The sequence below is a fragment of the Sinohyriopsis cumingii genome, unplaced genomic scaffold (genome assembly GCF_028554795.1).
Source record: "Sinohyriopsis cumingii isolate HCF-2022 unplaced genomic scaffold, ASM2855479v2 utg000938l, whole genome shotgun sequence".
NCBI lineage: Eukaryota > Metazoa > Mollusca > Bivalvia > Unionida > Unionidae > Sinohyriopsis > Sinohyriopsis cumingii.
The window spans coordinates 2797074-2824910 of NW_028315944.1; the positions used below are offsets into that span (position 1 = coordinate 2797074).

The 27837-nt window shown below is 42.5% G+C and overlaps 1 protein-coding gene across 3 annotated transcripts in view; it reads right to left on the reverse strand.

Moving 5' to 3' along the window:
* Nucleotides 1-10339, reverse strand: part of LOC149773008 (thioredoxin domain-containing protein 16-like) — an 80943-nt gene extending 70604 nt beyond the window's left edge. Inside the window, exons 1-3 of one of the 3 annotated variants that reach the window (XM_089946973.1) lie at nucleotides 10196-10339; nucleotides 8688-8883; nucleotides 6083-6165 (exon numbers count right to left, since the gene is read on the reverse strand). In XM_089946973.1, the coding sequence (XP_089803099.1) occupies nucleotides 6083-6165; nucleotides 8688-8874 (270 nt within the window). In that variant the 5' untranslated portion in view covers nucleotides 8875-8883; nucleotides 10196-10339. The other 2 variants (XM_089946975.1, XM_089946974.1) reach the window with 2 other exon arrangements.
* Between the last annotated feature and the right edge of the window lie 17498 nt (nucleotides 10340-27837).

Here is a 27837-nt window from a genome sequence, read left to right on the forward strand (position 1 = left end):
CCGATCGGAATCTGATGCGTTGGTGAACAAATAGGAATGGGGTTTGGGTGCATGCACGGGGACTTCAATCATGAATCAGTTTCAATTCATCCACCACTGTAAATAGTGATGAAATGCTGATCCTAGAAAGATCACTGTTCACAGAGAATCTTTGTTAGGTTTCCAACTTGCGAAAAGGAGAAACTGTAGAGGTGGCATATGTAGACATCCTAATAGAACCAAGTCGATAGCAGCATTCAAGATTCCCCGAAGGGAAAGGTACAGTCAAGCAGACAAAGAAGTTACTGCTCCATGCATCTCTAACTGGGCTAGGATTCGATCTATCTGATCCAGTGGAACTCTTATTAAATTCTGGTTTGCGAGGAAATTCATTCCCATGCATACAAAATCTTGCGATGGAGTGAGTTCCAATTTCTCAAGGTTGGGCAAAGGCCAAAGTGAGTTACTATGGAGCAACAGTGGTACAGGTCCTGACAAAGGTACAAGATTTGAACATTGTGGAATTTAAAAACTTTCTGCTCTAAGCAAAACTGGAGATATCTGCAGTGAGGAGGAAATATGGGGATGTGTAGATATCCATCCTGAAGGTCGATGGAGACTGCCCAATTGGACGGTCAAAGCGCATTCTGGATTGAAGAGGTGGTCTCTATCTTGAAAGATTCTTTAGAAGAAACTGGCTTAAAGTGGAGAGGTTGATTATAATGCAAAACTTTCCATTTTTCTTGGTGACTAGGAAGAATAGAAGGCGGGTGACTGATCATTCAGGACCCTTTTGACTGCCCCTTTTTGTAAAATGATGTGCACTTCCTCCCTCAGTTTCACCAGATTGGATTGGTGAAGAAAGAAGGGGGTCCTGGATAGAGGAGGTAGTTCATGAAACCTGAGTTGGTAACCCTCACTCACTATAGAAAGGACCCAACCATTGCCCATGATGCTTGACCAGGCCTTGGAAAAAAGGCCTAGGCAAGCACTTACAGGAATGCCTGGGAGAGGGTTGTGCAGCAGGAGAGGGTTCAAGTCCCTATGGCTGTCCCCCACCCCCTCCTTTGGATAAAGAAGGGGGCTGTGGAAACTACCTCCTTCCTTTCCTGGTTTGTCAGCCACGTTTTTTTGGTTTCTGGGTACCAGACTGACGAAAAGGAGAGGCTCATTCTGAGGTTGCATAGTTGACTGAGGCTATGTCTGCTTGAAAAACTCAGCAGATGGCCCTTGAGGGAGATTGACATTGACACGCTTCCTGGCCGATTGCAGTGAGCAAAAACAGTGGATGTGAAGGACCTATGTTGATGATCCAACAAGTCCTGAGATGCCACAGAAGGAATGAGGCCTCCAAACAGACTGTCAGCTTCAAACAAAGCAGCCCTACGGCTGTCTTTACTGTGATCAAGAAGTACCTTTGAAGAGTCCAAAGCAACGTCATGGCGGATGTTAAGAAGTTCTACTGACTAAGCCATAGAAATAGAAAGTGCATGCCAAGATATCTTGTCCACAGCTTCCAGTATGCACTGAAGGGCAGCTGGGTTCAAGGTTGCTTCCCTTAGCACAGTAAAAGAAGCAGCTGAGAAGAGATTGACATGAGAAGCTACAGTGACAAGCAGTCGGACCTCTGTTACATAGTTTCAATGTCTTTAACAGGAAGGCGTACCCCGGCTCCATTTGAAATACCCACCTTGGCTGCACTGGCATCAAGTTGGGGAGGTTTTGTGGGCCACTTTGGGGAATGTACCCGATAGCTGGCAGAAGAAACCAAGGGTTGCAATGTTGAGGATGAAACAGTCCACCCTCGACATTGTCGATTAACATTTTGTTGAAAACCTCTCAGCAATTTCCTCAGACATAGAAGAATGAGGAAGGAGAAGATGGTCTGGATGAATTTGAGACCTCAAGATTTTTTACAGACTGGAAAGGATCTTTTGGAATGTGCAGCAAGTTTTAGGCACAAGTCTGGGGATAAAAGGCGATTGAATTCATTTATTGCCTTGTCAAAAGAGCATAGCTCCTCTTCTATGTCTAACAAAGATGATGAAGCTGGCATAAGAGCAGGTGTCACTTGTGCTTCCTCCATGTCAAACTCATTAGAGTCTACCATAATGGAGACAGCATCATTGAGGACACTCTGAACTGAAGAGTGTGTAGGAATCACTAAATGCCTAGGAGGTGAAAAGGGTATAGGAACATGAAGGCATGCCCAGGCTACACTTTAAATACCCACCTTGGCCACATTGGCATCAAGTTGGGAAGGTTTCGAGGGCCACTTTGGTGAATGTACCAGATAGCTGACAGCAGAGAACATGGGTCACAACTTTGAAGAGTGAACAGTCCACCTCGACAGTGTTGATTAATAATTTGGTCTGTCAAAAACCTCTTAGCAAATTTGCTCAATCATAGAAGAATGAGAGGGAGGTCTAGATGAGGTTGAGCCCCTGAGATTTTTTCCTGACTGAAAATGATCTTTTTTGGACTGTGCAATGGGTTAGGGGTGCAAGTTAGTAGGTAAAAGGCGATAGACTTCACTTATTGCCTTGTCAAAAGACCATACCTCCTCTTCCACATCTAACAAAGATGAGGAAGCAGGTGTAAGAGCAGGCATCACTTGTGCTTCCTCCATGTCAAACTCATTAGAATCTACTACAATGGAAATAGCATCATTGAGGACACTCTGAACTGAAGAGTGTGAGGAATCACTAAATGCCTAGGTTTTGAAAAGGGTATGGGAACACTCTGTACAATGTCCCATACTGCATCACAGTGAGTAGGGGCTGAAGGAGTGGCAAGAGCTGGTGGGAGACAAGAACATGTCAGTCCTGGAAGAAGTGATGCCTCTAGCCTTACAAATGGTTTCCACCTAATGATGAGGTGATGGCAGGACACGAGTCGCACCATCGCTTCTGTTATGACCAAGGCCCCAATGAGGTGGAGGGCGCTACATTCCATAGGGATTCATTGGGATAATGGGAAAGGGGGGAATAATGATTTGATCCCCTATCTTAATCTGAGCCAGCTGGATGGACTTGCAATGTTGATAATGAGGTGGTAGAGGGTGGAAAGGGAGGAACTCTGTCCGAGACCTTAGTGTGATGATCCAAGGATACAGGATCCTCACTTGATGCATCACTAAGGAAGGTGTGGTGCTGATCCCTCCCTATGGGTGGGTGCGACACACTACCTTTGACAGTGAGGCAGCGCACCTCCAACGGAGGTAGCAACAAACTATTGTATAGGCGGTGCATCTCCTCCCCAATGGGAGGCAGCACTACACTAAGAGGTGAACAGTGCATCTTCTCCGTGAGAGGCAGCAACATGTTGCTACATGCTCACTGAATTTCCTTAAAGAGATGAAGCAACATGCTGAGATGGATATTCTGGTCAGAAGATGCCATATTTTAGTTAACAGAGAAGCCAGAAAAGTCTGAGGAAGAAGGAGAATGAAATTTCTTTTTTCTCTGATAAGTGTGGATGGAGTCTGCAAGATTCCAGCTTTCTGCTGACCATGATTTACAAAATGTACAATGTTTTTTTTCCTTGTACATTTGGAACATTTAATACTGTCTTGATGAGTGTTCCAGGAAGATTTCATGTGGCCACACTTTCACAAAGACTGTGTTATTATTCCTTAATGTAGAACATAAATTCAAATATTTCTAATGTCACATAAAACTCACCTTGTTTGTACGTACCGGGTACAGAGTACACCTCTGTCATCTCTATAGATGTAGTAAATTGTAACATAAGATAACCAGTCTTTTTCGTGTAAGAAAGAGAGTTCTCAGTGTTTTATACAATTTTTTTTTGGAGAAAATGAAGTTTACATAGATACAATAACAATGTGAAAAAATTAAGTATCTAGTATAAATACTGTATATGATGTGGTTCCTGTGGAGTCAATCTAAACTGAAGAACACACAGCATCTAGTGAGCATGCTGTCGTTATTCCTTGCATAAATGACTTACCGGTACCTACATATAAAATGATAGTGTATCTGACCCCTGCGGGTGTACATGGAGTAACCTCAAGTCCCTCTAGGAACCAAAACTAGAGGAAAAAGGTTACCACATAAATATTTGGGAATAAAAATGAATGGATAACATAACACCATTAAAAATAATTATTGAGAGGCCAGGTCACAATTGCAGTTTGATGAAGAACACTGCAACAAGCAATTTTTCTTTGGTATTTGACACATCTGATGACATCAACGTCCCTGAAAAAGATGAGCTAGCTGTGCTTGTGTTGCACATAACATACCAAGGACAAGCAAGCTGCACGAGGAATTGTGTCATACTGACAATTCTTCATTCTAAGGGAGGATGTATGCACATCAAACAGACGTTATGTTTTTTTTCTGCATGAAAAAGAAAGCTAAATAATAGCTATGGGCAAGCTATTGCTGCGATTAAAATGTTCATTAAAAATTATTACTACAACTACTGCTGCTACTATGATAAAAATATAAAATAATAGAATAAATTACATGCCTGCAGAACCCCACCCACCCAATCATCTCACCCATTGGAAACCAAGTAGATCTGAACCAAACTTCAGCAATATGGAAGATTTACCACCTGATCTATCCGATGAGTATATTAAAACTTCCATTTAATGGTGAAACTTGTCTTTTGTTTCATATGATCTTTCTTTGGGAAAATCAAGCCAAATGAGTCAGAATCACCAACCTCTGATCTTCTAGCCTGGCCAGCATGGGACTAGCAGGGTAGGTCTGGCAGGGCGGGACAAGCAGGATGAGGCTAGCAGGGTGGGACTAGGAGGGTGGGACTAGCAGGATGAGGCTGGCAGGGTGGGACTAGCAGGATGAGGCTGGCAGGGTGGGACTAGCAGGATGAGGCTGGCAGGGTGGGACTAGCAGGACGAGGCTAGCAGGATGAGGCTAGCAGGATGCTGGGTAATTTATATTTTATGAAGATGTGTGATAATTTTACATTTTTGTGAAGGAAGTGTGTTCATTTTCTACTGAGTGGGTGAGTAGTTATTTTGGTTAATCTTAATTACATACCTTAAAAAAGGTAAGAATATGTGTCATTTGAGCAACAGGGTTTTAACTATGGTGACAAGATGTTTATCCAACAGATCAGTTTTTAAATGGGAAATATTAAAGAGTTCTGGCACTGGTACACCGTGTTTCTAAAGAATCTGTAACGACAGCATGGTACACTGTCCTTCTAAAGAGTCTGTAATGATAGCATGGTACACCGTGCTTCTAAAGAGTCTGTAATGATAGCACGGTACACCGTGCTTCTAAAGAGTCTATAATGATAGCATGGTACACCATGCTTCTAAAGAGTCTGTAATGATAGCATGGTACACCATGCTTCTAAAGAGTCTGTAATGATAGCATGGTACACTGTGCTTCTAAGGAGTCTGTAATGATAGCATGGTACACCGTGCTTCTAAAGAGTCTGTAATGATAGCTTACTGGATCTATATATATATATGCATGCACAAAGCTCACTTCACACCCTCCCCTGGGTGTGGGTGATATCAAACCCTATGTCAACTGTTGCCATGGACCCAGGAAGAAAGATGGTTGAATGTAGTCATGCATTTACTTCGCAAAGGCAAACTAAAGGGGGTGGGGCAAGATTTTCTAAATGTGGGGAAGATTTAATGACAAATATTGATATGGCTTGCAAATGTTGCATGAGTTTTGTAAATCTGGATGGCATTTTTCTGCATATTTGGTTGGCATTTTTTGGCATATTTATTTGCCATTTTTGACATATTTGGTATTTTTTGCATGTTTTCACGGTATTTTTGGCATGTCTGGTTGGTATTATTTGTTTGGTTATTGAATGACATAAACTTGCTTGAATCCTGGATTTGAGCATCATACAATAGACCTGTACAAAGTGTGACAATGCCTGGCTCATGAAAGACCAAAAGCTCAAACGGACATCTGCTAGGCAAACTAAATAAAATAGTTGTCCAAAACAACATCAACATACTAAAGCTTACAAATGAAGTAAACAGAAAAATAAAAAATATATATGAAATAAATAAATTGAAAATAAATAAGATAAAAACAAAATAATCAAAAAAATAACATGCACTATTTTAGTAACTTACTAGTGCAACTTCTACACCATACACCTTCAAATTCTCTGCCGATTTGTCCAACTCTTTCAAAAATGCCCTTAATCTTGGGAGGTCTGGAATAAACAAAAATACATGGTTAAATCGTTCAAAAAATAACAATTTCAGATGCAACTATGGATTTCACTGACTCTATTAACATTTCATATGTATGAATTTATAATAGTATGCAAGACTGGTAACCATGCCAACCTTTTCCCTTATTCATGCATTTCATTCCATCATCTTCTTGCTGCAGGCGACATTTAAAACTTCCAGGAGACAGTACCATTGCTGCCAGTCTGGAGTCTGTCTATTTCCCATGTTAGGCCACACACCTCCATCTCCTTGTTGACTGTCCTTCACCAAGTCTTCATGGGCTGACTGCTTTTATGCTTTCAGTCTGGTGTCTTGCGTGAGGCGATTCTGGGTGGTGTGACTGGTGGTATTCAACACACATGCCCAAGCCATATCCATCTCCTCCTTTTCACTGATTGGACAACACGTTTTGCATTTTTTTCATTATTGCAGCTCTCTGCTTGAGATCTTTGCCACAAAATTTTAAGGATCCTCCACAGACACTTGCTTTTGGAAGACTCTATTTTGTTAACTATTCATGTTGTAAGCTTCCAGGACTGAACGATATAACAGCAAGCAAAAGATGTAGTTGTTGAAGACACTTAGGTCTGCTTTCGTTACCATGTGCTGTGCTTTGATTTCCAGATATTCATCAATCAGCATGGTGAAAGTCATGTTGGTTTTGACAGTTCTTGAGTTGACTTCAGTTTCAATATCATCATCTGTTGCCCCTGCTTCCCAGACATGTGAACTTGCCTACTTCATCTATGGGATTGTTGTTGGTGATGATGGGGTAAATATTTGTCTTCTAATTCATTTTCACAAACTCTGTCTTCCTGATGTTCACTTCCAATCCATGCTTTTGGATTGCCATAGTCAAGTCTGTCTTTTCTGCATATCTTTCTAACAACTAGAGAGCAGTTTAATGCCATCAGCATCATCCAGGCATGGGTCAATCAGATGCCATCAGCATCGTCCAGGCATGGGTCAATCAGATGCCATCAGCATCGTCCAGGAAAGGGTCAATCAGTTGAATCTTCTCTTTTCCCTGCTATGATTTCTTTCATAAACCAATATATGGCAACAATAAACAAAATGGTGATAGGATGCAGCCTGCTTAACTGTTGTGGTCATGCTGATACCTGTCTGTGAGTGGTTATTACATATAAGTATGCACTTTAAGTGTCTGTAAAGTCATTTTTTTACAGTTTCCATCTTCTGAGGAATTCCACATTAACTGAGGATTTCCCAAAGAAATTCTCTGTGAAGGCTGTTAAAAGCCTTTTCAGTTTCTATGAAGTTTATGTAAATCATGATATTCCATTCAGCAGAATCTTTGAGTGAAGATGTGCCTTGTCTGAAACCAGTTTGTTCCATTACATATAACTTTGTCCACTGGAGCTTAAATTCTTTTGAGGGAGGATTCTGATGAAGACCTTGCAAGTGAAGGACTTCAGTGTAATCCCTTGTCAGTTACTGCACTTCTGGGGGTCACCTTTCTTAAAAAGCTTGACAATGATACCAATATCTATTTTTCTGTTGTGTCTTCTGTGTTCCATATTTGCTGGGAAGTCCAGCAGTGGATCTCTGGTATTTTGTCTTCCTCAACTTTCAGCATCTCTGAGCAGATTCTATCAACACCAGGTGACTTTTTGTTTCTAAGGCCTTTATGGCTTCTCTACCACTGGTTTTAGTGATGCAATCTAGCATGGCATTACGATGATCTGCTGCTTCTTGAATTCCTGTATACTGCCTATGATCTGTTTGAGATGCTTTTGTTCCTTCCATTTTGAGATCTTATGTCTCTCATCAGATATAAGTTTGAAATCTTTGTCTTTCAGGGGTAGATCCTGGTTTGTTCAACATTAGCCCTTTGAGTGTTTAGTGACATGATCTTCATTTACAGCTTACCCCTACTTCCTCTGCTTTTGCTGCGAGCCTTTCAATTAAGTGTCTTTTATCATTGTATCCTGTAAGGAATGTCACCACTTGCTGTTTTTGAGGGTTTTGATCTATCTGGTTTTCTGTCCCGCTACGTCAAGTCAATTTATGTATTAGTTTATGCTGAAAAAGGGTTCCACCAATTACCACGTCATTACTATCAAAGAGATCACAAAGTCTCTCAGCATTGCCAAAAATCAAGCACATGCATTTTAATGTTACTATACAGACTTTTAGATTTAAAAAAAAATATCTCAAACATTTATGGTGAATACATAACTTATTCTCAAAGTTTACAATGAATAAATTAAGGAAAGTATATGTGCTTAATAGAAATAAAAATATACTTTGTTAGTTTTAAAAAATATAAGAAATACAGATTTACTACAAATTATCAAAATATGAAACAGCATTATGTATCAAAGAAAGTCCCTTTTGTAATATAGGCCATGCATATGTAGATTTTTCCTATCAGTCCTTTTATCAATTTTTTTGGGACACAGTGTCTGATGTTATGACTAGTAAAGGAAATCACTCCTACATGTGCATGGTGCAACTTAATGAAAGCATGTATACACACCTCTTTTGAAGTAATAGACAGCTCTTAAATTAGGGTCCTTCATAAATTCCTCCAATAAAGCTTTACTGTTCAAAACTCTAACAGTAAGAACGTCCAGTGGGCTTGGCACATATGATTTACATCCATGTGGGTACAGCACCATCATAATTGCCACCGTAACAATACACAAGTAGATTTGTCTTTCCATTGTCAATTTCTGAAACAATAAATAAAAAACAAAACAATGAAAACCTTGGCATAAATGGTCATTCTTTGATTTAGGTAAATTGAGTACATAAAAAATCATTTACATCATGATCACATCAGTCCTTTTTAGACCACCTAGTGGTTAGAGCATCCGCCTCAGATGAAAGAGGTCGTGGGTTCAATCCCCAGCTGAGTCATACTAAAGATTTACAAAAATGGTACTAACAGCCGCCTCGCTTGGCACTCAGCATTAACAGGTTAGTGTTAGGACTGGTCGGCCTGGTGTCAGGATAATGTGACTGGGTGGGGCATCATGCTACATGTCTGCAGCATGATGTCCCAGTGCTAGACATCACTATAAACTGCCACACTGCAGACATCACAGCAATATGACTGAAAATCTTAAAGCTATGTTAAAAATCCAAATCACACTATTTTGAAACTCATAAAACCATAAATACAAAGAAGCAGGTTCCTATATTATTAAACAGTGTATCCCCTAGGGGTGCAAGACTGAGAGTAAAAAATGTCCTTGGTGTCAAAACTGAAGGTCAGACTGAGTAAAAAACAAACTCTGGTATCAAAACTGGGGTCAAATTACAAATTTGGGGGTCTCTGAAGTGCAAATGAGGGTAAAGGGAAACACTGATTAAAGGTATCAATGATTTCTATCTATATCTGGTACCTTTACAGATCAGATATCTCACCTCCGTCCATGTGGGTTCGAGTCTCTGGTTTGGCCAATGTGGGTATATGAGAAAGCTTGCCAATAGCTTCCCTTGAATCAGTGGTTCAGTTCTTCCTCCACTAGATGTACTGGCCGCCATGAATAATCTATTATGTGCTGAAAAATGGCATTACACCCACAACAACAATCCATATCAATGCTTTTCAGCTGAGACCAATATTAGCAACTTAGTCCCAGTTTTAAGCAAAGGCTACAATGACAAACGGAAAGCTAACTTGTCTGACCTACAACAGTAATGCCTGAAAATGAGATAATCTGAGATACAATCATGCACACAATTTGCTGGCCTCAGTGACACTTAGTGATCCTTTGCCATCTGTCAAACTATTCCAAACTTTAAAACAAAAATCCCATTACCTCTTTCGAATGAGATTGTTATACTATACTCTCACTCTCCTATCTGCTCAAGTTCGGACTAGTAAATCTGTAGACGTGGCGTGTTATCTATTCAAGCATCACATTTATTTTCCATTAGATGCTCAACAACTTCATCGATGCATTACCTGAATCAGCGAGTCGTGTATTCCACCCACATGTATATTGTCCACGCGCACATTAAATCGCTATAACCTACCTTAGATGTCCAATCGCATTCAGCTGAATACTTCCTGCTTAAGTGCTACAACATTGGTTAAGATCACAAATATAATTTTTTTAAAGGATGTAAATCATCCACCAGTCAAGTGAAGCTACTTTAATATTTGCAAACCAAAGAGAGTGGTCAAAGGGAAGTAACTAATGCAAGTCACTCAACCAATGACACCGTGCTCTGCAATTACAATAGGCTGTCAATCCAATATTTAAAGCGATATTACAGCCATACACAATACTATGGCAACCATAAACGTGATGCCTAAGTCCGGTGCAATATCTTTTCTTTCTGTCTTCCCCTCCCTCCTGATGATTTGTTTTGTGTATTTTTTGTGGATTTTTTTTTAAATATTTATTTTTATCACGATAAACATACATTATATATGACAGGAAACTGGAGAGAGATTTACTACACGTGTCTGATATTTAAAGTTTGCTCTTTTTTTTCTCTCTCTCTCTCTCCTTCCATTCATATGGTCTGTCCTACACAATGGCCGTCTCCGGGCGACCAGTTCTGAAGAAGCCTTGAGCAACACAGTTCTTACTCCGGGTACACAAAGAAACTTGTTTTTGGGAGAACCCACCCCACCTCTGACGGACGAGTAGGCAAGAACAAACATAGCGCATCAACTCTATAAAAAATGTAATCAAATATGTCATGTATGCGCATTTACTCATCTTAAATTAAATACAAATTGTTGTTTTAAAATTTAATGCAAATTTTATTTAACAGAAATCTATTCAGTCTTGATTATTAAATGAGCTGCACCTTAACTGTCATCAAGAAACTTCCGACGAAAATTATCGATTGCTGTGGACTGATTGCTATGGACTTTTACAATGGTAGCCATGTACTAAACCGGGTCAAGAAAAATGCATGTCGAATATAATCATCACAAATTTGTCTATCAACATACGTAGCTTTCACTAAGACATCAAAGCGCCCGACATTCAGTCTGAACGGTTCTGGATCACACCTGTAGGCTGATCTCGTCCAAAATTGCCCACGTACTTTAACATTGAATTTACCTTAGTTATATCTCGGGAAGTATAAACGATGACCTTGCAAAGGAATATTGATGTACGAGGATCCAAATAAAGTGAATAATTGCCATTTAAAGTTATGAAGAATAAAATTCTCAAAAAAATGACACCCATTACTGAAATAATGCATGTATACATGACCTGTATGACTTTCACTTTAGTCATGTTATGCTACCTTTGTACTTCTAAACTATCGCTTTTAGAAACTGTGTTAATTCTCAACCCAAGAACGAGGTTCTTATCGGTTTATAATAATGTTCTTGACGTTAGGTCTACAAGAATCACAAGAACATTGTTTTCATGTCAAGAACTTTGTTCTTGTGTCTTCCCTAAGGAACTCCTATTCGCCAATTTCGTCCAAGCAATAAGAACACTTTCCCATATATTTTCGCTTACTCCTCGGCGTGCTCCCGCTCCTGCTAACAACTTGAATTGATCTCAGAAAAAAAAAAAAAACGTGGCAGATCACCATTCGGCGTGTACCGCGTGTATTGTTTTCATCTTATCAACGACAGCTTTTTGGGGTGGTGCAAGTTCTTAACTCTGAGAACGAGATTATTGTCCGTTCTCGAACACTAGCGTACTAACGGCGGAGGGGTGGGGGAGGTTTCCCCGGGCGCCAGAGGTCTTGGGGCGCCAAAACAGCTATTATTTATTTTTGGAAAATGACCAAAATTGTGTGTTTGTAAATTTTTTACACTTGCATCCCGACCTTTCAACAAATTATATAATGCACCCGTATAACAAGAACTTGCAAACTTATTTCTACTTCCAGCTTGTGCTTCGTGAAAAAACTGCTACTCTATCCATTGCCGACCCGAACACAACGTTAACTCTCTTTCTTATCACAGCGAGTGAGAGGGATCCAGACATCGATCAATACAATCAAATCAGTTAAAATAGACGTCTATATTTTTTTAGGTAAACATACCATAAGGTATTTGAATTTGTTAAAATTTATGGTTTATGTACATGCCTAACAGTTTGAGGTGAAATTAATGGAGCAGCAGAGGGGGTGAACAGACCACTTAAGGGAATGGTCACCTTGTGTTTGGACCAAAAAAAATAATGACACTTCATAGAGGTCAAATACCACGTCGACGATTATTGTTTGTCCCCAAAATAATTGTAGACGAGCCCCCTCTGCTGCTATAATAATTAAATCATTGTTATAATAAAATGGTACATCCGGAATCTCATACTGCAAGAATAGCAGTAGTAAATGGGGTCACCCTAGCGACAATGGGAATTAGCATTACAGAGACCCCTGGGTCACTCTAGCGACAATGGAAATTTAACATGGAGAAAAATCGTGGGTCACTCTGGCGACAAGGGAAATTTAACATAGAGAAAAATCGTGGGTCACTCTGGCGACAAGGGGAATTGAACATGGAGAAAAATCGTGGGTCACTCTAGGGACAAGGGGAATTGAACATGGGGAATAGAGTTTGGGTCTGTCTAGGGACAAGGGGAATTGAATAATAGAGAAAAATCGTGGGTCACTCTGGCGACAAGGGGAATTGAACATGGAGAAAAATCGTGGGTCACTCTAGGGACAAGGGGAATTGAACATGGGGAATAGAGTTTGGGTCTGTCTAGGGACAAGGGGAATTGAATATGGGATTTTTTTTTTTAATTTTTTTAAATTTAAATTTAAATTTAAATTTAAAAAAAGGGGGTAGGCAATTGAAAGGCTATCTCTTTCGAGAAATATGGCTGGCCCTGAAAAGGGCCTTTGGGTTTATGTTAATATTAACATAGATGGCATCTGTCACATCTTCTTCTTCTTCTTCTTAAACTCCTTCTAACTGCCGGTCCATACACAAGTACCCTCTTGAGACATCCTTGTCTTTCTATGTAAACTCTCCTCATCCATTGACTAGTATCTGTCCTATCAACAACAGTCCACTTGGACCTGACATACATGAGCATGTCCGTCCTAAACATCATGGAAGACACAAGGGTGGATGACTCAACTGTGGTTCACATCTTGAAGCGACGAGAATAGGTGAATCAATGCAGTGAACTGTGCTTATTTATAGGTACAGGAAGGATTGAAACGGATTGAATTCATTCACCAATCCGAACACGCGTTACAAAATTCAGTCAGCTCGCATCCAATCCGAAGAGAGCAGTCTGTGACGTCACGTGGTCTATATAGATTCGTTAGCGCTTGTGTGCAGTCAATCTATGCGACAGTGATTCAACATGACGGAAACTCAGAAAACGATCCATTGGGGTGCACCAGCAGGGGAGACTGCCCAAGGGAACCCGGACTTACTTTCAGAAGAGGTACATTGGGATTTTGTGGATTTTCTTACCTCGCAAGAATTTGTTCCGGAACCTTCGTTACCTTCTTCATTACCGCAAGTGGAGAATTTTAGACAGAGACAGAAAGAAGAATTGGAGAAATTTATGCAACGACAAAAGGAAGCGGAACAAGCTTTTCTCCTACAGCAACAGCAACAGCAACAAGAAGAGGTAAGAAAAAAACAACAGCAACAACAGCAAGAAGAAGTAGCAGCAAAGAAACAAGAGGGTGAAAATCAAACGGCTACGGTACTGTTGGACATTTTAGCGGAGTTAAGATGTCTGAAACAAATGTATCAGACTTCTTTATCACGACCGAAGAGAATACGACCTTCCCGAGCTAAACACGCCAACCCTATGACTAAGCCTATCGTACCACCCTTAGTGATTTCAACCCAATCATCAGAAGTAGGCCTTGGCCGTGGCAAAGGCTTAAGGCAGTTAAAGTTGATTGCTTAAACTCACCCCTACACCAAAAAAGGCCCTTTTCAGGGCCACCCACATTTCTCGAAAAGAAATACAATTTCAATTTGCCAATAACTCAAAAATAAACCCCACCCATTTTACCCTTATAGTACGTGTCTGTGTATGAGTGCGTGAGTGTAGCTTCTTATTTTAAAATCAAAACTCAAAGGCACTTACCTTATATCATTCATGTATTCTTTTCTCCATTTTTTACAATCCAATTCACAATTCACAACACAACACTTTAATAAAAAGTTCATTGACTTCTTTTTTCTCCTTATTTAGTCTCTCTGTTTTTTGAATTTCTTCACCGTCTTTTCCTCTTCTTTCTCCTCATTTTCTTCCCTTCTTCTTTTCTTCTCCTGTTTCTTTGCCTCTTGTAAATAGAATTGTCTTCTTTCTTCCTCTTCTTCCTCTGAAGAATCCCTCTCTTCTTTCGAAGAATCCCTCTCTTCTTCTGAAGAATCCTTCTTTTCTTCTAACTCCTCTTGTTTCTTTTTTGGGCAATCTGGAGACCAATGTCCTTTTTCTTTACAATAATAACAGGTATCTTGACTTTTGTCTTTTTTAGTCCCTGTTTTTTTTTTCTTTTTTGACGGTCTGGACACTCTGAAGACCAATGCCCTTTCTTCTGACAGATATAGCAAGTATCTTGACTTTTATCTCGAAAGGAAGGAGAGTAGTCCGTCGGCTGGTCTGAAGAGAATTTTCTAATGACCCCTCGCAAAGCTCTGACGAAACGTTCCATCTGGGTAGTCTCTTCCATCGTTCTCCTTGGTCTGAGAGTGAAATGAATAGTGAAAGGACAAGACACACCCTTTTTATATACGCTGGTTTGCCATGACTATAAATTAGTCTATGGTGTTTGAACTTGAGTCATTTGATGTGTTGCACTCAAGATGAAACGATCCTATTCATTCGAGAAGAAAGAAGAAGAAGAAAGTAAGAGGCAGAAACGTGATCTATCGCCTCGTACCAGGGCTGAAATCTTGGCACAAATTCATGCCAGTGATTTTGAAGAGGACATGAGTGAACCAGAATCCGAACCCTCTAAACCAAGTTCACCACCCTTAGTCAACCCTGAAAAGTACTATTCCATTCGAGAGACGGAAAAGCGCTCCTCTAGAAAATTTAGAACCACGGCTTACACCTACACGGTGAAGTTTAAAGATTTCAAGGCCGACGTACCCTTGGAGAAAGCAGAAGGGTTTATCACCGAGATGTGGGATTCTTTGCTCACCTCACTCAAGCGACAATGTCAACCCAAAGAAGACGATCGCTTGACACTATCCATAGATCACGACGGTTTGAAATCCCCTGTTTGGATCGAGTTTAGCAGACCCGCAGAACTAACCCCTTCCAAAATCATGGACAAGATTCAACACGTACAACAATCTAATGACCAGTTTGACATCACCGATGGTAAAGCCACACTGAAAATGGCCCACGTCTCTCTTCCTCAAGGGACAGGACGCAAAAAGATGTTATTGGTGGACGACCTTCGCAACACCAAAACAAGTCTCGTCCGAATTCACAACCCTCAAGACCAGATGTGTTTAGCCCGTGCCATCGTGGTGGGACGAACCTATGCCAACAAGAACGACACGGTAGAATGGAAAAGAACCTGGAAAACTATTCAACGATCGGACCGAGCCAAACAACGAAACGAAGCAGAACTCCTGTTACAACAAGCCGGACTGTCCAAAGACACACCCTGTGGCATTCCTGAGATGCAAAAATTGCAAGATGCCCTAGCTCCACGCTACACCTTGAAAGTGCACCCTCAAGAAATGCGTGGGTCTCTGTTGTTTCGAGGCCAAGATTTTAAGGACGGAAAATACATTCATGTCTATCATCACGATGAACATTTCGATACCATTACCAGTATCACCGGATTACTGGGATATGTTTATTATTGTGAGAAATGTGACTATGGTTATAACAATCGAGAGCAACACAAACATTGTGGATGGAAATGCCCAGGATGTTTGGCCTCTCCACCCTGTCTGAGCGAAGAACCAGTGCCTTGTTCAACTTGTCTGCGCACGTTTGTCAGTCCTACCTGTTACCAACAACATTTGAAAACACAAGGTTCACAGAAGAAATGTGCTTGTCAACTGCTGAGAATGTGCCCTACCTGTGGACAAGGCATACGTACCAATAGTACCAAGGCACACGTATGTCGAGGAAAGAAAAAATGTCACATTTGTCACCACATCGTGGACTTGGAACACGAATGCTACGTGCAAAAATACCAACCCCCACCAGAGAAAGAGGACGGTCACAAGAAGAAAGGCAATTTCATCTTTTTCGATTTCGAATGCATGCAAGAGACTGGCATTCACATTCCTAATTTCTGCGTGGCTCATCGAGCGTGCGAGAAGTGTATTCAAGAACCTATCTTAAGTCATTGCCCTCACTGCAGCAAGATTCCTGGAGGGCGTGAAAAAATCTTTCGGGGACCGAACACGTTAGCTGATTTTGCCAAATGGGTCTTAGACCCCATCGACAAGACGTGGAGCCAAGAGGACATCGAACGTTACGGAGATTGTCATCGTCATGCCACGGTGATGGCTCACAATTTCTCCGGATACGATGGACAGTTTCTTTTGAGATACTATACGGAACATGGCACCGAGCGTCCTAAAGTGACTTTGAACGGAGCCAAAATCATTTTCATGCAAGTGGGACAAGTACAGTTTAAAGATTCGATGAGCTATTTGGCCATGCCTTTGAGCCGAATGCCTAAAACGTTTGGAATGACAGAAATGGCTAAAGGGTACTTTCCACACTTTTTCAATACGGAAGCCAATCAACACGCCGTTCTACCCCATTTGCCTGAGGCTCACTATTACGACCCCGACAACATGCGTACCGAACAACGAGAAGCTTTCTACGCTTGGTACCAAGCTCACGCCTCGGACCCTTTCGACTTTCAGGAAGAAATGCTAAAGTATTGTCGTTCCGACGTGGACATTTTACGACGTTGCTGTGGAAAATTTCGAGAACTGTTCATGGAACACGGAGGGGTCGATCCTTTGAAAGAAGCTTGCACCATTGCCAAAGCGTGTTCCTTAGTGTACCGCCAACGATTCATGCCTGAAAACACCGTGGTTGTCGTCAGTCCTCAAACGACCCACTTTGTCAAACGTCAATACTCGGTCAAAGCCCTACGCTGGTTACATTACTTGTGCGACAAGGAAGACAAATGGATTCAGCATGCCCGCAACGGAGGAGGCGAAAAGACCATCGGAACGTATTCGGTCGATGGCTGGGACTTAGAAAACCCCAAGATCGTGTACGAGTTTAACGGTTGCTTATTTCACGGATGTCCCGTCTGTTACCCTGACCGTGACACTAAAAATCAGTTTTTACAACGAACCATGGAAGACTTGTACCAGGACACTTGTCAGCGGCGCCTAAAGTTAGAACAGCAAGGATACCAAGTGGTGGAAATGTGGGAACACGAGTACGATCACCGTATGAAAACCGATCCCGAGTTTAAACGCCTCGTGGAAAGTTACCAGTTCATGGACCCGTTGAACCCGAGGGATAGTTTGTACGGAGGAAGGACCAATACCACCTGTTTGCTGTACCAAGCCGACGAAGAGAAAGGAGAAGAAATCAAATAGTTGGACGTGTGTTCGCTGTATCCCTACGTGTGCAAATATTGTCGCTTTCCCGTAGGGCACCCGCAATTGCTGACGGAACACATCGACCTGAAAAACATTCGACAATACGAAGGCTTGATCAAGTGCAAAGTTTTGCCTCCCACGAACCTATACCATCCCGTCTTACCTCACCATTGTCAAGGCAAACTGATGTTTCCCTTGTGCCGTACTTGTGCCGAAACGTGCAACCAGGACCAACCTTGCCATCACAGCCAGGAAGAACGGGCCTTGACGGGAACCTGGGTCAGCGTGGAATTGTTCAAAGCTCTGGACATGGGATACCAACTGTTAGAAGTGTACGAAATTTGCCACTTTCCCAAGACACAACAGTACCACAAGGGTGACCCTACTCAAAAAGGCATTTTCGCCGACTACGTGGATGCCTTTTTGAAACTGAAACAAGAAGCCAGTGGCTATCCTTCCTGGTGTCACACTCCCGAAGACCAAATACAATTCAAAGAGAAATACTACGAACAAGAAGGCATCTCTTTAGACCACATCGAAAAAAACGAAGGCAGGCGATCGTTTGCCAAAGTGATGTTAAATTGCTTGTGGGGTAAAATGGCACAACGACCGTGTTTACCCAAGACGGAATATTTGACAGAACCTTCCCGCTACTTCCAGATGATTCACGACAAAACCAAATACATGAAACACGTGGACGTCGTTCGAGAGGATTTGATCTTGGTCAATTACGAAGAAGATCTGGACTTTGTACAAGGCGACCCTTTTGGAAATGTCATCATTGCGGCTTACGTGACAGCTCATGCTCGCTTAAAATTGTACGAAGCTTTAGAACTGTTACAAGAACGTGTCCTGTACTTTGACACGGACAGTTGCATTTACATCCATCACCCGAGTCAACATCACCCTGACATCGAAGGAGACCGTTTAGGAGCCTGGACAGACGAGCATCCCGACGACAAGATTCTAAGTTTCGTCAGTGGCGGCCCCAAACATTACGGCTACGAATACCTGGACAAACAAGGAGAAGTGCACACGACGTGCAAAGTGAAAGGACTGACTCTGAATCATCGTACCAGTCGAGTGGTCAACTTTGGGGTATTGAAAGAAGCCTTGCAATCGGGAGAGGATGTAAACTTTAAAGTGACCACCTATCAACCGAACAAGATTGTACGTTTACCCACTCACCACATCGTCAGTCGACCCTTGGAAAAAGTCTATCAAATTGTATACCAGAAGCGAGTGCGACTTCCCAATCACTTTACGTTGCCGTACGGTCACGTCGGTATTGGTCTGTATATGAAAAGGAACCCTAGGCAAGATCGATAGTTCATTGTTCATTGAAGTAACTTACCATGTCGTTGACGAAGAAGAAACCAGATTGGTTAGGAGTCAAATGTTGGACATCACCGAGACCAGGGTTTTGAGGCTTGGACACAAGAGGTGGCCCAGTATGCACGAGAGTTATTAAAGGAAAAAAGTTACTTTTCAACCCGTGTTAGGGACGGTGCCAGAAGAACCCGTCACCCAGGACGGGACTGTCGTGGACAGGCCTGAAAGACCCTTTCGGGAGGACACTTGTGTGACCTTACCCCTTACTATAGAACTGGTTAGAACTTTACCCAAAACATGTGGTTGTTGTACAGACACTTGTGTTTATTCCACGTTCATGGTTATCATGTGCCTTTTATTCTTGTACTTAAGCCTTTGGCTTTTATGTATTTTTGTCTTTCGTATTCATGTTTGAAAAAAAAACATTCAATAAACGTGTTCTGAAAAAGTATATAAACTCTTGTCTTGTTTGTTTTTTCGTGTCACAAGTGACATTTCTCACACCATGGCTACCTCTGCTGTCTCTGCTCCCTCTTCCTCTACTGTCAAAGTCATCGACGAACACTTAGATCGTGCCAGTTGGGAGGCTTTGTATCTTCGCCATCCCTTTAACATGCTCATTGCTGGACCTAGCGGTTCAGGCAAAACCGAATTCGTCAAACGTTTGATCGAACATAAACATCATTCGATCGATCGGCCCCCTCAACGGATCTTGTGGTGTTACAAAGAGTGGCAATCGGCGTACAACCTCTTGCGAGAAAGTCAAGGCGATTCCATCGTGTTTGTGGAAGGCATTCCTAAAGAAAACGACGGCATCGTCTCTGACTCCCGTCAAACCCATTTGGTCATTTTCGACGACATGTTAGGAGAAGACGAAGAAGAAATTAAACTGTGGTTCACGCGCAAAGGGCATCACCGTAATGCCAGTGTCGTTTACATCACCCAAAATTTGTTTCAACAAAGTAAAGCCCATCGCACCATCAGTCTCAATGCGCATTACGTGGTCTTGTTTAAAAGCCCTCGAGATAAATCGCAAGTGCAAGTCTTAGCCAAACAGTTAGGAACGCCTTGGCTGACTCAGGCGTACGACGATGCCACTCAAACGCCACACGCCTATTTACTAGTCGATTTGAAACCTACGACTCCCGAGGATTTGCGATTTCGTACCCACTTGTTTCACCACTGGTGCCAAGACGGAGGGCCTGTCCTGTACACGTCTCCGTCCTCGACTTCATTTCACTCCCCATAAAAAAAATCTATAAAAACCTCAGACCCTTTTTCGTCTGTCTCACTCTCAGTGCCAACATGACGTCCCTTCAGTCGCATCTTCCCGTCAAATTGATTCGTGCCTTGTATGGCATCAGTCGAGAAAAAGATCCACAAACACGAGCTCGTGTCTTAGAAGCTAGTCTCAAAGAAGTCTTACGATGGTTCACGGTGACGGCACGTCAATTACTCCAAGGAATCATTCAGATTCCTCATCAAACCAAACGCTTTTTCGATCGAAACAAAGTCGCTTTGGTCCAACTGGCCGATCCCCGCATCGACACTCAAACCAAAAAACAAATCATTTTGAAACCTGGAGGGAGCGGTACTCTAGGAGGGGTCATCATTCGCTCACTCTTAAGATGGGATCCTAATGCCCCCAAAGTTATACCCAAGACAAAAGTCCAACGAAGCCCCAAGAAGAAAAAGACCAGGTCCCCACGGAGAACTTCTCCAGTGGCAGGGCCCTCCTCTGACCAGACACCACCACCACCCCGGAAAAAGAAAAGAAGCCCCCAGAAAAAGAAACAGAGAAAAAGTCCCCAGAAAAAGAAAAGTCAACAGAAAACTAGTCGCAAGAGAGGCACTTCGGCCAGGACGCAACCTTACACTTGCAAACCACGATCTGCCACGGCAGTGACTGCGTCTCCGGCATCCTCACGTTTGTCCACTTCTCCGTTGATGACACCAGGAACTGAAGAGTACTTGGAGACGTTGATCACACCAAGAACTTCTCCGTTGATGACCCCCAAAAGAACTTCCCCAGTGGCAGGACCCTCCAATTTAGTGGCAGTGGCTGCTGCTCACAAAGTACCTTCTCCCAAAATCAAAGTTCAAGAAAGATCGGGTATGTTACAAAGTTTACTGGATCTGTCCAAGCAAGAACTGGCTCGATTTAGTCCGTTACGTACCCCTGCATGACGTGTCATGCCTGTCCTCAAACTGATACGACGTAAAGACAATCAGTGGCAACGCGTTCCAGTATAAAAAAGGCCTGTGACCAAGTCGGGTATCAGTGTTTTTTTGGTGCTCCTGAAGACTCAAAGATGTCACCCTCCAGAAAACCCCAAGGAAAGAAAAGGAAAGGACTGCCACCACGTTTAGCCAAACATGGGGACATGTTATCTGTCCTGTCCAAAGCTTCTCCACCCCTACGAAAAAAACTCATTCAAACAGCCTCCAAAGAGGTCATCGATACCGTGTGCGAATGTTGTTTGAACGTTTTGAAAGGCACGATCCCTTTGTCCAAACACCAGAAACAATGCTTAGGCAAACATCGTCACGTTCTTCGCCAAATGGTTCAAAAGAAAATTCCCATTCGTCAAAAAAAGAAGATGTTGGTCCAACGTGGAGGTATTTTACCTCTCTTGTTAGGCCCCATACTGAAAGGAGTCTTGGGAACCATGTTGGGAGGACTGGTGGGAGCAAGATAAAAAGGCCCTCGGAAGTCCCAAGATCTCAGAATCGACCCCTGACAACCCCATGGAAGGACGAAAACTAGCTTTAGTGCCTTACAAACGATGGATGGAATACCATCGGTGGCAAGAACAACGCACCCCGCATTTACCTCCCAATCCCAATTTGAGCGAGATGTCCCAGTTACAACACGAATTGCAGTCCTTGATGGATCGCCAAGATTTGTCCGAAACAGAAAAATCGCAAAAGTACGGTCAACTTTTGCAACGACTGCAACTCTTTCACCAGAAAGCTTTAGACGAAACAGCTCTACCCACTCTGAAAGATTTTAAGACCTTGATGAAAAGTCCAGCACCATCACCAGTACCAGTACCAGTACCAGTACCACCAGTACCAGTGACCAAGACAGAAAAAGGAGAAGAAGAAGAGGAAGAGTTTCAAACTCCACCAGAAAAAGTACGCAAGTTAACAACACCACCTACCTCCAGAATTGGATGGATTAAAAAGATGATGGCCACCCCTTCTTCATCACAAGAGAAAAAGAAAGTGAAGACAGAAGTGAAGACAGAAGTGAAACAAGAACCGATATCAGCCGCTCAGACATCCTTCTCTTCGACACCTATTGCCGGCCGCACACGCAAAGCATTGCAATCCAAGAAAGTACCCCAAGAGAAAAAGAGTAGCATCCTCCAAGAGTGGGTGTCTTATTAACACACCAACCAACACAAAAAATGGAAAAAGTCTTAGCCAGCATTTACTACGATCCCTCCCATCCTGCAGGTTACGCAGGAGTTCAAAAATTGTATCGTGCTGCCAAAACTCGACTGAAAAGTCTCCGTTTACCTCAAGTGCAACGATGGTTACAAGAACAAGCTACCTACACTTTACACAAACCCATTCGACGCAAGTTTGCCAGAAGTCGCACCCGAGTGGAAGGCATCGATCATCAATGGCAAGCCGATTTAGCCGATGTCTCTCACTTGGCCAGCTACAATCGTGGCTACAAATATTTGTTTTGTGTCATCGACGTCTCTTCCAAATTTGCCTGGGTCGTACCCTTGACTTCCAAATCGAGCAGCGAGTTAGTGCGAGCCCTGCAACGGGTGTTGAAACAAAGCGGTCGTCACCCTCTTCGATGGCAAACGGACAAAGGCACCGAATTTCTGAACCAAACTTTCCACAAAGAATTAAAGAAACGTGACATTCATTTTTTTACCACCGAGAATTCCGAAACCAAAGCCAGCATCGTGGAACATTTTCAACGCACTTTGAAAGAACGCATGTGGAAATATTTTACGCATCACCACACTCTGAAGTACATCGACATCTTACCGCACCTGGTGCAAGCGTACAACCAATCTTACCATCGAAGCATCGGACGTGCCCCGCAAGACGTGACTCCCGAGAACGAAGTGTTGGTGTTTGAGCGTCTGTTTGGTACGTCCCCGACGAGGGCTGTCCCCAAGAAAAGTGGAGAGTTGGCCGTAGGAGATTGGGTGCGCATTGGCAAAACCAAACGCACTTTTGACAAAGGTTACTTACCTAACTGGACGACCGAACTGTTTCGCGTCACTGGACGAGTGCATGGCCGTCATCCTGCCGTCTATAAATTGGAAGACATGAACGGAGAAGTGCTCAAAGGAACGTTTTATTTGCCCGAGTTACAACGTGTCACCAAAAAAGAAGACGACGTGTACGACATCGAAAGCATTCTCGAACGCAGAACCCGTAAAGTGGGCAAACGACATGTCAAAGAAGTCAAAGTACGTTGGAAAGGATATCCGCCCAGTTTTGATTCTTGGATCGACGCTTCGCAAGTCATCGACTATAAAAAGAAGTGACCATCATGCCTTTTCACACAGACGCAGCTACGTCGACCACTCCTCCTTCACCCAGTTCTTCTGTGCAAGATTTACAAAAACAACCCTTGTGGGTGTGGTGTGGAGAACGTGTGCCTAAAACGCAAATCGTCTTTATCTGCCAAATCTTCGTGGTGTATTGTGTCATCGGGGCAGCCATCGCCAATTTGAGTTTGCAACAAGGAGACAAACAATTGTGGACCATTTTATTGAGCAGTTGCATCGGTTACCTGCTTCCTAATCCCTCCCTGAAATTCAAATCGAACGGGAACCACGGGAACCTTGTGTCCAGTGCCAGTGCCAGTCACCACTCCAACCACAACCAGAACCCCATTTTGGGCGGAGACACGCCTCTGACGTCCACTAACCCCTCGGACAGCCACAGAACTCTGGAATTATGAGTCACCAAAACCAATTTTACTTAACCTTACCCAGTGACAGTTCCATGGAGGTGTTTCCCCACAACACGTTGTGCTGTTACACGGCCAAATTACCTCAGGCCATCCCCTTAGATCACGAAGCCCATTGGGAAGTGGCTTTAGTAGAAATGATTCACCCGACCCAAGTCCTCAATGTCCTTCCCAATCAAAATTTTTTTGATGTGGAAGTTCATGACGAACAATTGCAACAGTGGATGGATAGCAATGTCAAATATGACAAGAAAACCCGTACACAAAAGTACACCACCTATCACTTGTTCATTTCCCCAGGCTATTATTTTAGTGGTCAACATTTGGTCAGCACCATAGCCTCCAGGTTTAATGCCGTGTTTCTGAAAGCTTTGGAGCATGTTAACAAAAGTGTCACCATGGAGTACCACAAAACAGCTCGTCGCCTCTTGATGAAATTTGAACGGAGTAAAATCCTGTCCATTTTATTTTGTCCTGAATTGTATGACATGTTGGGCGGAGACATGAACCTGAGAATGAGCATGATGAAGAAAAGCGAATTACCCATCGTTTACGACAACGAGTCTTTTAGCAAGTTATTTCGTGCCCCGGTAGAACTGAACCAAGGACTGAATTTGATGTTTTTGTACTCCGATGTGGTGGAGTATAACGTGGTGGGACACACCTCCGTACCGTTACTGCGTGTCATTCCTTTCAAAGTGGATTCTGCCACGAACCCTGACGAGGAAGGTGGAAACACTTACCACGTCCACCGCGAATTTGTACATCCTCACTATTTGCCTGTCAGTAAGTCGTATTTGGACACGGTCAACATTACTATAAAAGGAGATTTGGGACAAAATATTCCATTCACCAAAGGAAAAGTCACGGTGAAACTCCATTTTCGAAAACGGTTTTCTCACGATTCGTAAGTCATGTATCCAGTGTACCGAGGGGTTGCTCGACAGCGAGGACACGGTTTAGGAGATATGTTAAAATCGGCCTTTCGTTCGGTGGCCCCGGTGTTGAAACCGATGGTGACACGCGGATTGCACGCCTTGAAAGATGCGGCACTGACGCAAGGCAAAGAATTTCTCCAAAATGTCATCATCGACAAACAAAACCCTAAAGAAGCCTTCATGAGGGCAGGCAAAAATGTCTTGCTGCAAACGGGCAAAGACATTTTGGGTCACCGAGAAACACCTATAAATGCCCTGCACGCTACCGAGTCAGGAATTCAGCAAGGACAAGGCAGAAAGAGACGACGAAGAAAATACCCTTTCACCAGACTTCAAGCTAGAAAGGCCAAGAAAAGAAGAACCGTTCGAGACTTAGACGTTTTCGATTATTGAGAAAAGAGACAAAAAATGATGCACCGAGAATCTTGCGCTTGTTCCAAGACGGAACTGGATCTGTTTGCCATGCCCCCCACGATGATGACGATGCAAGAATCCCAGTGGGTGGAATTTCACCCCGTCTCCTCACTGACCGATTCCGCTCCCATCGAGTTTGAAATCAAAGGACAGCCCGAAGATTACATCGATCTGAATAGCAGTTACTTGTACCTGAAAGTCAAAATTCTAGATAAGACTGGAGGTGCTATAGACGATGAAGCAGTAGCTCCCGTCAACAATTTCATGCATTCCTTGTTCAGTGGAGTGGACTTGTACTTCAATAACAAACTGGTCAGTAGCAGCATGGATACTTACCCTTATCGTGCCTACCTGGAAAATCTCTTGACGTACGGAATAGATGCCAAGAACACTCATCTCAATGCCTGTGTGGTATGGGAAGCTGACGAACCTACCAAGTTTGAAATATTGGAAACTGATGAAAAGAAAGACAGCAATGATGGATTTCTAGAACGAAGAAAGAGAATCACGGGAGCCGACACAAGTTTAGAACTGATGGATCGTTTGCATTTGGACATGTGGTTGCAAGAAAAGTATTTGCTGAACGGGGTGGATGTCCGCCTGAGACTGAATCGTAGCAGTGCCGCTTTCCATTTGATGGCTGATAGTGACGGTTACAAAACCAAAATCCTAGAAGCCAGACTCTACGTACGCCGTGTGGAAGTGTTACCTAAAGTGCGAAACGACATCAGTCAGACGTTGAGCAGAACGACCGCCAAGTATCCCATACGACGCGTGGAAGTGAAAACCTTCACCATTCCCAAGGGACAGCGATCCATGATCGAAGATCATCTGTTCCAAGGACAATTACCCAAACGTTTGATCGTTGGTATCGTCGAGAATACAGCCTTCAACGGAGCTGCCGAAAAAAATCCTTTCTACTTTCAACACTTTGGCATGTCCAAAATCGAAGTCAGTCGCGATGGCAAGACCTTGTGTACCCGACCTTTCGAACCTGACTTTACCAAGAAGAATTACTTGAGATCGTACTTGTCCCTGTACGAAGCCACCGGACAGTTAGGAACCAATACCAGTCACGGTATTACGTACAAGGATTATGCAGGAGGCTACGCTTTGTGGGCTTTCGATTTCACTCCAGACCAAGGCAGCGACGAGGGACATTTCCACCCTATAAAATCCGGCCAGATTCGTGTGGAAATTCAGTTTAAAGACCGAGACCCTGATGAAACGGTGAACGTCATCCTGTATGCAGAATTCGATAATACCATAGAAATCAACAGTTTGAGAGAAGTCATCCTAGATTACTAGAAACCATGGAAGACTGTTATCCCTCTTTACCTAGTAGAGAAACTTTTAGTGTTGGATTATTGTTAAAAAATGTTAGAGTTGTTGTTGTTTAGTGTTAAGTGATTTTTGAATAAAAAATGTTGTGTTTTGAAAAAATTGTTTGATGTTATATTGTTGGATTATTGTTAAAAATGTTAGAGTTGTTGTTTAGTGTTAAGTGATTTTTGAATAAAAAATGTTGTGTTTTGAAAAAAATGCCTTTGTCTTTTGTTTAGCTATAATAATGTTGGATTGATGCTCTTTCATTTCTTACTATCCCTCTCATGACACTCACTAAACGTTGCGACTCAAAAACCGTGTGGGGGATGTTTTCCTTCACGTCCGCGCTTTGACTTTAAGAACCGGGTTGTTTCCAGTCTAACCATCCATTGTCGACTCATCCTCCTAAGAAGATGTGCTCCAAACTAGCTAAACTCAACGAAGCCTACGTGAATTTGCATAGGGTCAGACACAGTCTGATACCGAAGCCAGAAGAAATAGAGAATGTGAGAATGTTAAAAATCACTGAAGACCTGATAGAAGAAATGAACAGGGAAAAAGAAGAATGGACAGAGAAGTACAGACTTCAGAGACAGCAGCAACAACAACAACAAGAGCGGCAGCAGCAACCTGAAGCTGACAGAGGCTTTGTCGATTGTCGTATCGACACCAAAGAGTTCTTCTTCTCTTTCCGAAGAAGCAGACCTATCGCCAGAAAGTCTATCCTCAGAGGACATCGCATTCTTAGAAACTAAAAAGAATGCCATAGCAAACAAAAAAAACAGCCCTTTTCAGGGCTACCCAATACTCTAGAAAAGAAATAACAATCGATTTGCCAATGTGTGTAGGTAGAGTAGTGTGAAAATAAACACTAACTCTTTTTTTTAAAAATGTGAGGGTATTTGTTTGTGTGTTTGTGTTTGTAAGTGGTTAAGTAAGTTGGTATGGATAGTAGATTAAAATGATGTCTTTTTTGGTGTTTGAGGTGTATATTTGGAGTTGGATTGCTTTGCGTATGTGGATAGTCTATTGAAGTGATTTATAAAAAATTTTAAAATAGTGATGGGTAGCATAAAAAAGTGAGTGAGTGTTTCTTTTAGGTCGGCGCGTTGTTTTATGGTCATGATCTAGGTAAGATCAATTTTATGTTTTTAGGGGATGTTTTCGTTCACGTCCGCGCTTTCACTATAAATTGAAACTCGTTCGGCAG